The following is a 17,389-nucleotide window of genomic DNA, read 5'->3' on the forward strand; positions in this document are numbered from 1 at the left end:
TAATGGAGCATATTAGGCAATTTAAATGCAATTCCAATCGATCAGAATTATATTAAAGGACCAACAGGATCGGCTATTCGCAACTGGATCAACCATTTAAATTATCTAGCAGGGGTGACCAGTGGTTTGAAAATGTAGACGACTGTCGAGGGCATTTGCCAAAATGTATTTTGTTGTATTATTTTCCTGGATGGGAATTTAACCATTGCAGAGAATACATCAACCAGTATTAACCAATTTAACACTTGTGCTTAAAACCATTTACATTTCACAACAGACTGTTGCATTAAATTTAAAACACACACATGCTTACATAGGTATAGCATTAATTCTATAATTTGAGACAAAGAAAAACTCAATACCTTTCAAGTTACTCTTTGGTTCTTTCGGTAAAGTCACGTAGGTAGAAAAATAAGTAAAAAATATATCACGACGTTTCGATCGCAACAAGCGTTCGTCCTCAGGCGGCAGAAAAAAAATCCAGCAGTGGAACTGCTGAACCAGCGAGAGCTGTAACAACAAGGTTATGTCAGGCTGTCACCTTGTTGTAACAGCTTTCGCTGGTTCAGCAGTTCCACTGCTGGATTTGTTTTTTCCGCCTGAAGACGACCGCTTGTTGCGATAGAAACGTCGTGATATTATTTTCTACCTACGTGACTTTACCGAAACAACCAAAGAGTATGGATTCCTGCAGTCACGAAATCTTCAAATCACCTTTAAAGTTGATAGTCTACCTTGGCGTAGCATAATTCTAAGGTAGTAAAAAGGTAATCCAAAAGACCAATATCAATTTACAGATTAATAATTGTATAAATGAACAGCGGGAAAATGTAACATTTAATAAACTGTATTAAAAATTATACAGTACACATATTCCATAGTTTTATTGCATTTTAAAATCAACATCCATATGAGACAGATACAAGGAATAAAGCAGGCAAGTAACTGCAAATAAAGTGTAAACATACATTTGGTACGCAACAAAAATTACCCAACATAAAAACCCACAATAACACAAATGCACTCGATCCTACGTGCACATGTGCAGAGACCCTGAACATATGGAACACACATTCAGAACAAAAATTATAAATCTTTAACAAATGCACAAAAAGTGTGTATGGTTTTTCTGAAAACAAAAAGGTATAACCATGAAACTACTCTTCCCTCTTTCTGCATACCACAAAAAACATTTGTATGGAAATAAAAAGGTGAAATGATACCGCATTTCTGATGTTGAAAACGTTGCATTTTAAACAAGCCTCTGCTATTCAGCATGTTTCACATAGAAATACATTTACAAGTTCAGTAGTGCAGAATTAACTCTTTTATAAACCAAACATTTTACAGATTTGTTACAAATGTTTGTTTACAATTATTCTGCATTTGCACCATTCACAATATATTAATATGCATCCATACATAGATCATACACAATTGAATGGAAACAATTATCTTTCAAACAAATTATCCTAAAAATCCAAACATATGCAAATTAAAAGGCTTTTAAAGATATGTTTCAGAGCGAATTAAGCAAAAATAAAGCCTGCAAGAAAAAAAAGCAGAACCAGACCCACTGTCATAATTAATGCCTCATGATGTTACAGGGCAAGGCAGCCAAAATGCAGTATTTATTGAAGCATACTAATATGGTCCATTAGCATGTGCTATTATATATGCCAGTCACTAAGAATTATACACTTCAGGCTGGTGTAAAGAATAGAGTGTTTCCATTGAATTAATGCTTTTCATTTGGTGGCAAAAAAATTTGCTAAGGCAGTCGGTCACTTTAGATTAAAATTAAGAGATAGCAAAACAAAGAGGTAGAGCTTTGATCGACTACCATAAACCACTAACTTGACATGATAATAAAATCCTACGTCATTGCTCTGTCAATCACCACTAGTTCCTTATCTACGTACATTAGCCGTGCCAAGCAGCTCCGATGCCAAATGTACAGCACTTTCCCTCACACATCTCGGTGCCGTCGGCTTCGTGCAATCAAAATGGTTCCATCCTGCAGGATAGTTCTGAAAGCCTGGAATTCATCATCCTCGTCGTCATCGCCATCATCATCAGAGCCTTGGCAGAAAAAAAGCAACCACAGAATGCAATTAAACCTGTAAAAACTCAGTGACGTGACCTTTTGCTTACAGCCATGAAATTGGATGTGATGGAACATTTTAAGTGGCTCACAACAATCAAATTAAGGACACGTTTAACTAAAATGCACCAGGTTCTTATAATTAATGTAAAACCTGTTGCGATAATGCCTACACTGTATGGATGCCCACATTGTTTAATCATTTACTGTGTATTTCATCATATACATTGTTGACATAATCATATTCATAATTTAATATCTAGATAAAGTGTTAACTGTTATAACCTTAAGACTCAAAAATGCATTCAGTAATGAGAACTAAAGTAAATAAGAACTAAAGTACTAAAAGCAATATCCCATAACATTCCCACACCTCCGATTAGAAGTTGGCTACATATGGTGAAATTAGTTCAAATACATACTTTTCACACAACTGAAATATTCGTCTCACTTACAGAAGTAATGAAATTGTGAAAAACACAACCGTTAGAGATATTTCCCACTTTCCTCTACATAATAGTTAATTGCAGGAACATAAACAAGACCATCATGAATGTTAATCTTACACATTTATTTAGCAGTTGAGGTGCGTTCACCTTTAGACAAATTAACCTTATGGCAGGACCCCCGGGTCCCATAAGCCCCCGGCTCTCGTATAAACTGCGTTGTGACGTCATTTTATGTCTGTTGAAGGCGAACGATTCGGCAATCTATTCCTCTCGACGAGCTCTACATGATGCGCTCAAAGTTTAAAGGTTGTCTCTTCTGCGCATTCGTCCTCGCTGCGCTTGGACGACATGACAACAGAATGATCCGCGCCAGGTGGGTCGCAGCGTTTGTGCACGGTGGGACGGAGTCACCAAAAATAATTACGATTTTGACTTCTGTTTATTCGAGACCCCGGGGTCCCATCATAAGGTTCAAATACACATTTTATCGTACATTATTCAGCGGGCAAAAGATGAGTAGTGTACAAGTATGGATAATAATTGGTATGCAATTAAACTGACACTTGAATACGCTATGATTTTTATAGACATGACATGTCAATTACCAAAACAATTCAAAATGGCACAATTCCTGCTGGTAGCATGGTACGGATATCCTGCCATTACTAGGACGCTGTATATAGTAGTCCTATGGCTGGCTTTCTTCTAAGGCATGTCATTCTAAAATCAACATTGTCACATTTAGTGGAAATGTACAACCGATTTATGGGGATACAACTACACAAACAGTACACTTAAATCAATGAAGATGTTTTTAAAACAGAAATCGGTAAAGTGCAACAAGCAAATTAATTTTTGATTTAAAGCTTTCGTGACTGCAGGGATTCATCTTCTTGGTTCTTTCGGTAAAGTCACGTAGAAGGGAAGTAATAAAATAATAAAAATAAAACATAATAAAATAATTCTCACGACGTTTCGGCCACAACGCAAGCAGCCGTCCTCAGGTGAAAACCAGGTCCGTCGAGTCTGTCGCCTTATGTTTGATTTTTATTATTTTATTACTTCCCTTCTACGTGACTTTACCGAAAGAACCAATAAAAAGCAAATTAATCTGAAGATATCTTACTTTTTAAAATATCAATAACAAAAGGAAATGAAAACGATACAAATTAAAAGGATGCATGCATTCATCTCAAGAGATATAAATGCTTAATCAATTGCAAATTTAAAAAACGTGTTATTTTGGGCAATTTCATAGCTTGAATACCTTTTAAAGCATGCTGTTCATTTCATAATTGTGTACGAGGGCACACTAACTTAAGACATTTTCCCCAGCATTCGGCAACAACTATTTTTTGCCACATTAACTTTTACTTTTGAAACTGAAAGGACAATGCTTTATTTTCAATCGCAGCACAGAAAATATTACACTGTTCATAGAAATACTAATGCTCTCTGAACAGGCCAATCGTCTAGGATTCTTGCATTAAATCCACGGGCTTCCAAGGTCAAAACACATTGACAATAATGCTGCTGGAAATAGGTACATGGCACCAGTGTCCTTGTTAAACTAGAAAAAATGAAAACAGCTTGCTGGTGTGCCTGCTGAATTCTAATCAAGCCATCTGTACTCAAAGGGAAATCACACAGCAGCTGTGAAAGGGTCAACCACCAAAACATGCTTTGTGCCTTTTACATTCCTTGGTATGGTGGAGGCAGGAATATAGTAAACCTACTTTCATGGTCATCCTGCTGAAGCCGTGGAAACAACCTTGTCAGATGGAATAACTGTAATATAAAAATGTACAGTAACCAAGTTCCTGATGAAAGCTAATAACAATATCAACATCTGCAAGTGTTCATCCTTACCTTTACCTTGTGACATTTTAAAAACTTACCTGGTGTGCACATTTTACAAAACACAATTACAGCAATGATAAGTACATTTTATATATTTATGTAGCTTCCAAATGCTTGTTGAAAAACTCGTTAGAAGAATGATTTTTGCAGGAAATAAGCTTTTCAACTTTCCATTAATGTGCACAATATATGTAGGAAACAAACTAAATGAGAATTAGGGAAGATAATAAAAAATAACCGAGCATTGTTATAATTAATAATGTGGAACAGGTTAATGGAAACCAATTAACACTCTGCCCTTGCAATTAATGACACCGTATGTTTATTTGAAACAAATTAACACTCATTTGTCGTAGATTGTACCAAATGTTCAGTGCCTTACCCGGTTAGCGCGAGGGTTCCGCAAGATGTCATTGAATCTCTGTTCGCAAAGATGTAGCAACAGTACGAGGTATAACCCCGAGTGAACAAAGTCACTTTGGGCCTGTGAACAAAAAGCACTCTCTTCATCAGCTGTTATACACAAGGCTGCCATTTTTTTTCCCATAGAGAGAACTTAAAGGGGTAAGAAAATAAAGTCATCCTGAAACAATATTTTGTGTCATTGAAAATGTATGCAATAGCTAAAACTTGAGAACTCGCCACCCCATCACCATCCCGATTCCAAATTCAGCGTTTGCATTGTAATATTCGTACCAAAAACTCAAGTTCTTCTTAAAATGGCCGTACTATTCAAGAAATGCATTCAGGTGGTTAGCTTACGAAAGGTAATACAATACTGTTGAAATCGTGAGTTAGATTTCCACATCCAGAGGCAAAGCCAAGCCTTTGTGAGCTTGCTGTTCTCAGCTTCTGACCCACAAAACCCCATCCAGAAATGTTGGTCATTTCTCATTCATGAGAATCCATTTTTGTAGTTTTGATAAGACTAAATACTGTATTGGGTAAAATTCAGTGATGCAATTTTTGGTAATTTCTCAGGATGACAGCAGTGTTATTGCATTGGTAATGAAAATTGTTAGCCGTTTGCCTCAATGCTTACATAAAAAAGTGCAAATAAACCAAGATATTGTACGCCAAAACACAGCTCTTTTTCAATATAAATGTATCATGGCGAGTTAAAACACCACATTTGTTATCACAGCACAAGAAAGGATAAAAAGACTAAAAGCCAGTGCACACACAGGTACCCAGATGATGGAAATGTTCGTTTGGCATTACATGGTCTTTGCAAATAATACACTTGGAAATTGAACTGCTCGCATCTTATAGCGACAGTGATATGTTTACCAGAGAACAAAAGAGACGTGCTACTGTATGCGCAGTCATATAATCTTGCTGGCACAAACTGTACAGACCAGACAGATTTGGGATTGTCTGTTCACTGATGCACAACAGCGTTCATCCTTTTCAGCAGAATATATTGTCTATGAGGATGAAAAGCTCCACAGCTTGCCAAGTGGGGGGGAAAAAATCAGGGAGCGGTCCACAGCGCTAATAACATTTAATTTAGGATGTGTTGGATTGTTGTTCATGTCAGCTGTAACTTGGTAATCACCACGCTGTTATACAAAGATACACATTTGGTTAAAAAGCTAAGTGGGGGTTATAACACAATCAACATAATCATGGTTTGCATCAGTAACACTGCTAAAAGTCTCATATGTTTCACTTAGGATAATTAATATGCACACATTTACCTTCTTCCTAAAACATTGATTGCTTGATTATAGGCATTGACAATACAATGTAAATAAACAATGTAGCTTTGTAGATGGTCATATTTTTTATAAATTAAATGTCTCTGGTTTGGCTTTTCCACTTCCCTCATGTATATACAATGCCCAAAGAGCTGACCTGATTGGCAGAGTGCTCTTGATAGAGCTGGTGTATGTCGAACCCCTCCACCTCAAAACGTAGTAGTTGCTTGCACAGCTCACAGTGCAGCACTGCCGACAGCTCGGCACCTGTGTTCAGGCAGAACAATGTGCAGGTTGCCAATTTTCCTACAAATGCCTGCCCTCGTCACACAAAATTATAGTCATCACCTTTTTAAAAACAATTACTAAAAACTAAGGTAGGAAAACATTCTGAAAAACCATTTCCCCCCCAAAAAATAGTGCCTTATAGACATGCTATGTAAAAGTCAATGTGCTGAAAGATAAGTTTTGTGCCCATATGCACACATCCAAAGTGGGGGCATCAGTGAATGGCACTTGGCTCTCACCAGACTTAATCTTGGCCTCGAGCCAGCGCCGCATGCAGTCCTGGTGGACATACTGCAGGCTGCCTGTACAGCTACAGGGGACAACGAGCAGGTTGCCTGGAGCCACGGCACTCATCTGGCAGATGCGGCAGATGTCTCCTTCTTCCTCATCAGAGTCCTCCATCAGCAGTCTGAACACACGTAGGGAGAAAATAAACGCTTAACAGGTTATACCAGAATAAAAAAGGCAAAAAATTTAAACCAGTAAAGCACAACACAAGAAGCTAGCAAAATTGTAAACGAGACTCCATAACTTTTTTTTTACCTTTCTTGTATTTGCCGGAGCCTTTCAGGATCACGAGAGGGCAGCAGCTGGGCAGATGACATTTCATGTGTACCCAGTCGGGATGTGACTGGCTGAGAAGTACCCACTGTACGTCTGTGGCGAGCTGTAGCTGTTGAGGTGACATTGTCCTCAGCGACGGCTCCAAATCCAGCTCTCCGGTCAGACAAGGAGAAAAGCAGGGAGCTGGAGCCCGGGACGACTCCCAGAACGCGCACCTCGTCATCCCGACTCGTGCGAGATGCTGTCGAAACTGGGCTACTTTGGGATGGCCCCGAAGAACTGCTGCCAGCACTACTAGTACCGATGCTCTCATTGCTCTGTAGTCTGCCTGATGCACTGGAACTCGAGTCAGATGCCCCATCTAGGATGTAGGTAAGATCCATTTCAAAGGAATCAGAAGTGTCATGTGGTGCTGAATATGCACGATATGGAAGTGTATTATTGAAAGAAAAGGTGTTAACATAGGGGGAATCGGCACGTTGTCTTTGAAGATCATCCGTATTTTCTTGCCATTGCCTTATTGGAGACTCAATGCCCAGATTTGGGAAGTATGAATAAGTAGCTGGTCTTGAGGATTCTTCTCTAGGAACCCTTCTGCCCCTACCCATGCACCGTTGCACTGGACTTGCATCCCTCAAGTATGGAGACATATTTGATCGTAAATTCTCATTTTGTGCCACATTCCCATTTTGCACATTGCTTTCAGGCCAGGAACTTTGGATATTAATGCCTTCTGTTTCAGATGCAGGCATTTCAACTGTTGAGCGGGAATTAGTTCCTCTCCTTGCTCCAAATCTTGTGAAGCCAGTCTGTTGGACAGGGTCTGGCTGTCTGTCTGGTTGCCTATCGGCTCTCAAATTGTTAACAGTAGTCCTTAAAGAAGAAACATTTTGGTATGGATTTGACACATTTTCTCCTCTTCCTAATCCCACACCTCCAGAAGTCGTCAGCAATCTTCTCCTTAAATCACTCAATCTTAGAGAAACACCTGACCTTTCCATGTCATGCATAATATCTCGGGCTGCTGATAACCTTGTACTTGCCCAACGGCTAGGTAAATTTGAATCTGTGAAACCATTTAGTCCCTCTATTTCAGGAGCAGCATTTTGTGGTACCGACCTACTACTAGTTGTTCTTCTGCGCAGCCCACTCTCATTCCAATTCTCTCGAGATAAATCAATCCCTTCTTCTGTATGGGGCTCCCTGCTAAAGTAAGAAAATGCGGGTTCGTTTCCAGAAGGGTTGCGACGTGAAGATGCCGATGCCCCTGCATTTATGTCCTGTGCATGCCCAACCTCAGAAGACTGCCTGCTGCTTGCAGCCGATACAGACATATGAGGGAGCAAGCATTCCGATCCTTGATGGGAGCTTGAAGGTATAGAGTATGGCACCCATGAACGGCGTACTGATGAAAGCTCCTCAGGGTCATTTCCTGTGCGTGCCGTGCGGGTTTCATTGGTACCTCGATTCATACTGGTTTGCCTCCGTGACAGAAATGCATATGATCGTTCTCTGTAGCCTCTGGGTAATGGGCTTGACATATAATCAGGTTCTATGTAGTTGGGTTCTCTTACTTCAGTAGCATGTCTGTTATATACATGCCTGGGGCGTGCTCCCTGAGCCAGGTGAGCAGATAATCTGTCTTGCTCCGTATCTAGAAAGGAAAAAGAACACAAGATTGGTCAAAAATGTACCCTGTTTGCTAACCACCTGCAAAACATCAAATGGTACATTTACATCTGATGTTATTGAATGGAGTAGTGATGCAGTGGTTAGCGCACCGTGCTATGATCCCAGCGGTGAGAGTTGAATTACCAGCCACGGATGCCGACGTGCGACTAGGAATAGCTTATCCAACTTGTATTGACCAGTATCATGAAATAGTCCGACAACAACTGTCATGAATGACATGGTGGGAGAGGCCATTATCTGGCACTAAAATGATGGACTAAAAATTTCAATTATGTCCCAAATATGATATTGAACTACATGAAGTGATTACGTCACCTAAAACAGTTTAAAAAGTCAAAGAGAAACCACCTCTACTACTTTTTTACAATTTGTGCTTCAATATATTTAGTACCGAGCGTGGTGTTGTATGGAGGGGGATGTGGATGGGATCGAGGGAGTTGTGATATGAAATGGACCCCTGGGCAGAAAATCTGAATATGCATTAATTTCCAACATTGCTCAACCAAAATACCACTGAACACATTGTACACACCTAGAATGCATATTTATAAACATATTTGGAATAAGGGTGGAACCATATGTTTTAAGGAATGGTTGTTCCAATACATTTAATTCAAAAGGTGAAGTTTTTTTTCAAAGACAAAATCTATTTATGAACGATGGAAGTGATACTTCAGGTAAAAACAAGTCACAAAATGTGAAAACACAAGGTCTATTAAAATTAGACAAGGATGAAAATACAAGTGGCTGCTTGCAAGAAAATTATTTGGCAAAAAACATGCTCACCAAAATCAAACGTCCGTGGCCTGTGGTTCAAAGGATAGATCCTGCTTGATGTCAAGTTCTCTCTGTTCCTTCCATGTCCTGGCAATGTTGCATCTCCAATCCCAGAGGCATCGGTAGGCAAGCTATTGTCAGAAGGCACTGGTCTTCTTTGTAAGGTTGGGCCTTCAAAAACAAATTTTATGAAAATTATATTTCCAGTCGAACATTTCTCCCTGTGGCTTCTAAGAAAAAAAAACTCTGGATAGAGTGTACTAACACTTTACAAAATATCCATCTAATTCATATTCTTAACTACCTCCAGATTTACTATATATTGTCAGAAGGTATATTAAGCTTAATTCTGTCAAAAGGTGTTCAAGTAGACTTTCTTGTTACAATGCAACAACTCGACTGGGTGCAACCAACCACTGTTGGCTGGCAGAGGGGCTGCAGAGTTGGAAGACAGGAGTTTCGGCCGCTTCGAGAGCTCCTCGTGTGGAGAGAGTTGACGCGCTGTGGCACCAGCAGGACCATTATCCCGGCTCGATCTAGCCGAGCTGCCACGGCTGTCCATGCGTGCCGTGTCCCGAGAGCCAGCCGAGTCACGTGGAGACAGCTGTCATGGAGCACAATGAAGAATTTACTTGGACATGAGTGAAGGTGGCAACATATTAATGCCTTTATTTTATGGAATATGGTAGAGAAACATTGTGCATCAAGACTATGAAAAAAAGTCTAAATATATTACACAACTCCATTTGTTGTAACAAAACTAACACTTTCTATAATAAACAATATAAAAAATGTTGACTAGAACTCCAATACATAGTATACAAATCAATAACCACACAACCTTTTTGAAAGCTGCATCAATATTCCATACAGATTAAGCTGCACCAGTGCTGACATTATGAAATCTGACAGTAATCCAGTTACTAAGCTTTAAATCATATTACTGCAAAGAATCTCGTTGCCCAAGTGAGAAGTAAAATTTTCCCTTACGACAGTCGTATAAATATCCCGTTTTGTAATGTTCAAAGGTTTAAAAAAATTAACATCGGGTCTGTTAGATAAAGTGTCAGTTTAACAAAGCAGTAACGTTATACATACATGAACCTACTACGTTAACAATTTTAACATAGTGACAAGAAGCATTTATTTACAATTGTAATTTGGGGAACATTCCTATGCCAATGACATATTAAACTGTTATTTTATAACGATAGCTGTGATGTGAAAACCGAAAAGGTACATTGTTTTTAAAATGTTCGTAAACATTTAGTGGCAATTCATCAAATCTCGCTTGTTGTACACAAATAGGTTGACGCTTACATTATATTGCGCTGCAATATACATTATGTAGACATATACATTATGTATATTGCAGTGCATTACATTCATTTCTGTGTGACAACTCATTTCATGCATGCAAGTTTAAGAGATTTCCACTACTTATGACCGACTAAGAAAATACCTTCACACACCAACCACCACGGTCAAGTGTGGTCAACCCCCACCACCCCCCCGTGAACCCACACAGCATAGGGAGGCCCTCATCCAGGAGTGGACTGACAAAAGGCCGTTAATGCACATGATAAACAGACAATTGATCGCGTTTTGGGTGCATGTCAATTAAACAAATATTTCTCTCAGAATGAACATAAAAGACCAGTTTATATTCACTTTAACAAATAAACGTGCTCACTAATGACCTTCGTACAGACCTACCGCTCTGCTGCTGGAACAGCCCATGCCAACAAGCCTCTGACTGACAGAATTTGTGTAAGATGGCCTTTGGCTCTGCACGTCCCTTCCAGTGCTCCGCAACTCCCAGTTTCTGTTAACAGGCTCTTCCCTTTTGTTCACCCAGACCTGTACAAAATGAAATTAATAAGATTTACAATACGTTAGAGTATTCGGCTTTAATACCGTAGGACACTTATATTACAAGGCGACAGTTTTGTTCACCACTACAAGATGCACCATGGTGAATCCAGTTTACTTTCTGTACATGCACAACACAATACAGAAAATGTAGGGTTTCCAGCACTGGATTGCGCAACATTTCATCAGCTGGTAACATAGCTTCCTGAAATTACATAATGTGGCTATGTCCGAGATTAAGTGCAATTAACCAACTCTAACGCAGTTTGGATAATTACGCAATAAAAACAAAAACACCATTTTAGCAATGTTTAATATATAGTATCTAAATGTTACTAAGCAGTAGAAATACAAAAAAATATTATCGCCAGGCCAAAGATGGAAGCCACAATGCCCAGGGAGAACGTAACATAGTTTTGATAAGCATCAAGAAAAAATCTATTATAATCGAACATTATCTAATCAAGTCCATTAAATTAGGTTGAGCAAATGTATACAAGAATAAAAGCATATATACACAAAATCCTCCATATTTAGTCCTATCAGGTACAGTAATATATATTGCATTTCATTACAATACAGATGTGCATACACGTGCATTAACTGTGAATTGGTACATTTTGTAGTCGAAAAATAAAAACCAGGTATGTCAGGATGCCTTATATCCAATACGTACAGCAACAAGCAATTAATACCGTTCAAAGCTAATTGTGTTTGGAAGTAAACAAATATATATTGCTGGAATAAAGGTTAATTTAAATTGTTAGAAATGTATGTTGCACTTCAACAAAAATAAAGACTAAAAACTGGAAAGTGTACAATGAAACATGGGAGATACATGCTTGGAATAACATTGAAACACAAGAGGAATATAGTACATGTATTGGAGAACACAGGCAGGTTAATGACACCATCCAAACTATTAAATGATTGGGCAGGACATATCTAGAAGGGATGAATAAAGAATAAGCAACAGAAAGGAATACTTAGGAGAGGATGTTCACCGGGGAGATGGAGCGATGAAGCCAGTTCATGTGCTAAATGGATAGTTGCATGATCGTGAAGTGGAAACAGCGCGGATAGGCCTTCATCCAGCAGCTGATTGATCATGACAGACGAACTTTCCTTACTAAACGACCTGAAACTCCTCAAATTATGTTGTGTATTTGACAAATGGTTATCAGTTAACTTGTCATTTACAAAATTACATATTTCCATATATTTTTACAACAAAGGGAAAGATAAATACTGTACAGTACTATGTGCAAAACTAGAATCATGCACAAATATTCTTAAGGAATTCTTGGAGGAACACAACTGGAAAAAAGTACATCTTTCACAATTAGTGAAGGTGGATTGGATCACAATGAGGGTGAGGTGAAGTGAGAGCAGGATAGTAATTTTGGGGATAAATAATTCATTTATAAAAGCACACTAAAATACCCAAAGAAAGATTTAAATCGGTACATGTTACCTCATTTACATGAAATGGACTGGTTTAAACAAACAATTAAAAATACAAATGTAGATATTTGTATTTGGGGGAAAACGGAAAGGAGGAACAAGTGGATTATACAATATACATAAGGTTAAAAACAAGTCTGACTAAAGTTGGCTTGGGAAGGACGTACTGTATTGTTCGAAAGGATTCGAGATCGATGAGACTGCCGAGTGGCAGTCAAAGGAAAGAACACTCGACAAGGCGAACGACTGCGGAGATGGAGCTATAAGACCAGCTCATGTGCGTAAGCAAGATGTATTGTAGCATTAGGGAATGGCGACATTGTAAGCCTTTCATCAGGTAGTAAACATAATATGACTACTACGTAAGAATGAGGAAAATGTTGCAGGCAGATACTGCCTATAAAATGCACATTTTCTTTCCTGTACAGTAGTTTATTTGGGTCAGATCACACCTGGCCATAAGCACAGCTGTGCTTATAATTAAAGGGCCACCAAAACAGGCACATCATTAATTACAGAAGTTAACGATTGCTTATAATTTCCCCAGAGAAAACAAATTTGAACTCAAGAATCAAAATACAGATGTATGCAAAGGATAAACCTAATATTCTAGGAAATGTAATCTACAATAATATGCATAAGCTACATTGCATACAGGGTGGTGCAGCTGTCTAGTGACCCCTATTTAAGTCTTTAAACGTGATATATTTTAAGGTTTATTTCAAACAGAAATGAATATGCCAACAAAAGCATGTTCGGGGTCAATTCATTGAGGGGGGTCACAATACATCTAGACCAGTCTGTAGTTTGTTTCCCTACACACACACGTTGGCTGGCCGAGTTTTATTTAATTTATAACAAATACTGATTAATATACTTAACGGGTATTTTTCAATTGATAATACAATAATAAAAACCCCATGATACAAAAATCAGAAACCAAGACTAAGGGCCACACGAACGCACCACATGGGATAGTGAAAACAAGCTTCCATTTTAATGTGCGGTGAGCCTTTAACACAACAGCATCTCCCACGGTTGCAACTCCAATTGGAGTTGTTTAGTGATGCTGCTTTAGCAGTGGTGCACAAGCACAATTAACAAAAACTCACCGTCAATAATGCCTTCTAAACTAAATATATACAACAGGCGAAGTTTTAGGCAATGGCCATTCTTCACAGCAAATGCAAGAGCTGGTTTCTCTGGTCTCGATTGAGATGTTAGAATTGCACATTTTCTGAAATAACTCTTTATCTATTTACATCCTCCCCAGTGGGAATTTTTTGACGAAACTTAACACTGGTCAGTATAGAGTGGGTGAAAGAAAGAAGGAACCCCCGGACTAGTTTTTATTTCACATGCCACAGATGTATGCCATCACCAGGAATCAAATTTAGATCACTGGGACCACGCATTGCAGTGCCCTCCCAAATAAACAATGTTCATATCCAGCCCTTTGTCAATCCAATATTAAAGGAGGATTATTCCAGGCCAAACGAGTTGTGGGGGTGATTTAACCATATTTCATTACGCTGGGCAATGTAGGTTGGTGAAAGTGGGTTGCATACATGTACAGTACAATTGGTTGTTCTACACTGCCTTTTGCTGTCCATCGCATAGCACCACAGCCTACATCACCTGTTTTGCATGGTAGTCGCCCATCCAAGTACTATCCAGGCTCAACCCTGCTTAGTTTCCAAGATTTGATGATATCAGGCCCATTCCAGGTGATTTGGTCATAGGGAAATAAACATTGCGGGAAACTTATAAATGGCACAGATGTTACATTACTTATATAGCAAAATATATTTAAAGTTATTTTAACAAATTGGTTTAAGATTGCATTTGAATACTAAATTGCACATTGTAATTTAATTATCGTAACAGGAACAAAATTCACTAAACTAGTAAGATAAACAAAATGCTTTTATTTTACATGTCAAAACAGTGAATTAGATTGTACCGTTATGAAATCAACTATATTAATGCACCCACAATGACCCATGTTGTTGGGTCAATCACAAAGTGACCCGAAGTAATGACAGGAACATTACATTCACAGTAGTTAAATAGCATTTATCATAATAATTACATTGACTTCCTGAATTAATATTAATTTTAATCGGGGAAAATAATATAACTATTAACCTTGGTAAATGTCAGCCACAACAAAAATGACTTAATGGAAAATTTAAAATTGTAATGTAACTAAATTAAACCACGATTTTAAATGGAACGCTTAAATTAACTTTAAAAACGTCAAAAAAACACATTATGTAGAACGCACATCATTTCCACCACGTTCAAGTGTACAGAAGGGCGTGATAAATAAAGTCACAGAACCACATGGTGGTTACTTCCGTCAGGTAAAGGATAGGTACAACACTGTTACCTTGTTGGATTCAAATGTCCTGCGCATCCCTGTCTTATGGCATTGCTAAGGCGCAAATATCTTCAGGGCCTTCTATCTCGATATCTTGAATAACTGTTTTGCAAACACAGCACACATTGGATACGCGTATTTAACGGAAATTATACTTTACATCATAACAATTATCTGCTGCGCATCAACAGCTAATATGAACGTATGATACAAGTAACAATAGTGTATACAGTACTTCGTGCCTCTAGCGTATACGATGCGATTGGCAAAAAAAAAACTGTCGGTCACATTCTTATTATGTTAGCTTAAGTATTAAAAAGTAAAAAGGGTGATACAGTATATTGTCCTGGTTAAACAAAACAATCAGAAACCCCGAGCACTAAACACAGCACTAAACTTTTAACAATTCGGTATGAACAGCAATGATGGCCGATAAGATGGTAAAGATGTAGCAGTACTCAAACATAGAAGTCAACGTCCATAACCCAGGTTTCTTTGTTAGATCAAGTAAATATAGGTGTTTGTTCAACCCGCCACCATCGAACACAGGTTAAACGACACACATTTACGCGACCTAAACCCCCCAAAAAACCCTGTATTTATGGATATTGGTTGCGAATGCCTACGTGTTAAGTCAACGATTACACGGACAATGTCTTGCGGCAAACATTCAACTGTACATTTGGGGACAAGAAATAAAAAAAGGGATGAGTCAAAGTGCGGATTTTGTTTGACTAAGAGTACAAACAACACAAGAGACACGCGTATGCCCATATAAACAAGAGGGGGGGAAGATACACGATGGACTCTGCCACATAGACAAGAGTGGAGGGCATTTAAAAAGCCAAAAATTGAGGGCCCAGCGAGACATCAACCAAACACGCTCAAGATGATACACTCCTCAAAAACCAAAACCAATGCCACCAAAAACACCAAGCCGCATTTCGACATTAACAATAACATCACCACGACCACTAACAATCAGCCGAAACCACCGTGAACAATAACACCAAGAAGAAGCGAAAGCCGTGCCAATTTTAAAGGGCGGAAAAAATGTCGAGAGCAAAGCCACCGTGGCGAAGCCAGGAAGGACCCGGGCAAGGCAACTCGTTCAGCCACACAGCTCTTCTTTACACTGCCCTCCACCGTGCCGACTAATTATAACAGATGCGACTCGGAGTTTTAAAAAAAAAACCTCGCTCACGCCGCCGCCGCCGTGGCCGCGTAAATCCCTCACACGCACAGACGACGGCAGCCTCGCCCGTGATGGCGGCTCCCTCTTCAGCCCCGCCCCTCCCCCCTCTTCAGCCCCGCCCCTCAACGTCACCCCCCCCCCCGCCGCCCCTCAACGTCACCCCCCCCCGCACCTCATCCCCACACCACGTGACGGTGCGGAGCGACGTCACTGCCGTCCTCACCCCCCCCCCCGACTCCCCGCGTAGCCCAGGGCAACGGCCAACGCGTCACGTGATGCTAAGACCACGTGACGCAGCAGAGTGTACACGCCCACAGCCGACTTGTTATTGTTAATATTACCATCACGTTACTCTCTGTATTATGACAAACGCCCACCGATCACCCGTAACCCCCACCACATCCTAAAACACTTGTATACGCTCCCGTCCGTGGCTGCCTTTTGCCTCTCCGCGAAAGCCCGACGAATGGAGGCGGCTGGACGCGCGCCTCGCTTGCACCGTCGCGAGTGCTCGCGCGCCTCCATGCCTGCTCTTCGGGGGCAGCGTTGTCGCAGAAGCACGAAGACGGCAGATTCTTTAATAAAGGGCGCAGAGAGCGCAGCTTCCTCCTTCCTGGCTAAACTATCCGCGATGTTAACTTTAAAATACGCAGGGAGGGCTACGTTTGCTCGAAATTAGAACGCGAACAATCGACGCACGGCGTCGTTAAACAACAAACTACGCGTCACTATTTACAAGCGAATTTGTCGAGGAAGGATGCAAAACGACAGTCGTCCACCCACCATAGAGACGGAGCCTTTCCCTACCCAAGATGGCCCCTCAATTTAAGATGTGGGGACGCGTGACGTCACCACCAATCGTCACCCGCCTGCCCCTACGCCTCACGACTATTGGCTGCAGCGCGAGCACGTGATCACTGTCGCGAGGATCTCCCTTGCCCACGCGCCGCTATTGGCCACGCGAGTGGCCAATGGGAGTCGCCGCAACGCGACCTGCTCAGGCAATGTAGACAATGGGTTGGTCAGGGGGGCGGGGGCTAG

The 17,389-nt window shown here is 40.1% G+C and overlaps 1 protein-coding gene across 14 annotated transcripts; it reads right to left on the reverse strand.

Annotated features, from left to right (window-relative positions):
• Positions 1-869: 869 nt before the first annotated feature.
• MARCHF7 (membrane associated ring-CH-type finger 7) lies at positions 870-17,157 on the reverse strand. Of its 14 annotated transcripts, none has more exons than XM_078869590.1 (12): positions 16,391-16,447; positions 15,163-15,255; positions 14,409-14,455; positions 11,151-11,294; positions 9,849-10,038; positions 9,444-9,605; positions 6,945-8,619; positions 6,641-6,810; positions 6,271-6,380; positions 4,796-4,897; positions 4,290-4,341; positions 870-2,082 (listed from the first exon to the last, which is right to left on the reverse strand). In XM_078869590.1, exons 3-12 carry the CDS (start codon positions 14,430-14,432, stop codon positions 1,970-1,972), a joined length of 2,742 nt encoding a protein of 913 aa, XP_078725716.1. In that variant the 5' UTR covers positions 14,433-14,455; positions 15,163-15,255; positions 16,391-16,447; the 3' UTR covers positions 870-1,969. The 14 variants fall into 14 exon arrangements, with proteins under 14 accessions (XP_078725716.1, XP_078725733.1, XP_078725707.1 ...); XM_078869607.1 differs by having other exon boundaries at positions 16,397-16,446; XM_078869581.1 differs by having other exon boundaries at positions 16,358-16,445.
• Between the last annotated feature and the right edge of the window lie 232 nt (positions 17,158-17,389).

The sequence above is a fragment of the Lampetra fluviatilis genome, chromosome 2, assembly GCF_964198595.1.
Source record: "Lampetra fluviatilis chromosome 2, kcLamFluv1.1, whole genome shotgun sequence".
NCBI lineage: Eukaryota > Metazoa > Chordata > Hyperoartia > Petromyzontiformes > Petromyzontidae > Lampetra > Lampetra fluviatilis.

What these genes read in the sequence shown, in the direction of transcription:
- MARCHF7 (XM_078869564.1), bottom strand. Translation starts at nt 15,189, where the DNA reads ATGCGCAGGACATTTGAATCCAACAAG. An exon ending in GCCACGGACGTTTGATTTTG is followed by an intron (nt 8,620 to 9,443) that starts GTGAGCATGTTT and finishes TTTCCTTTCTAG; the next exon opens with ATACGGAGCAAGACAGATTA. An exon ending in TCAGCAGGATGACCATGAAA is followed by an intron (nt 2,083 to 4,289) that starts GTAGGTTTACTA and finishes TTTTCTGCCAAG; the next exon opens with GCTCTGATGATGATGGCGAT.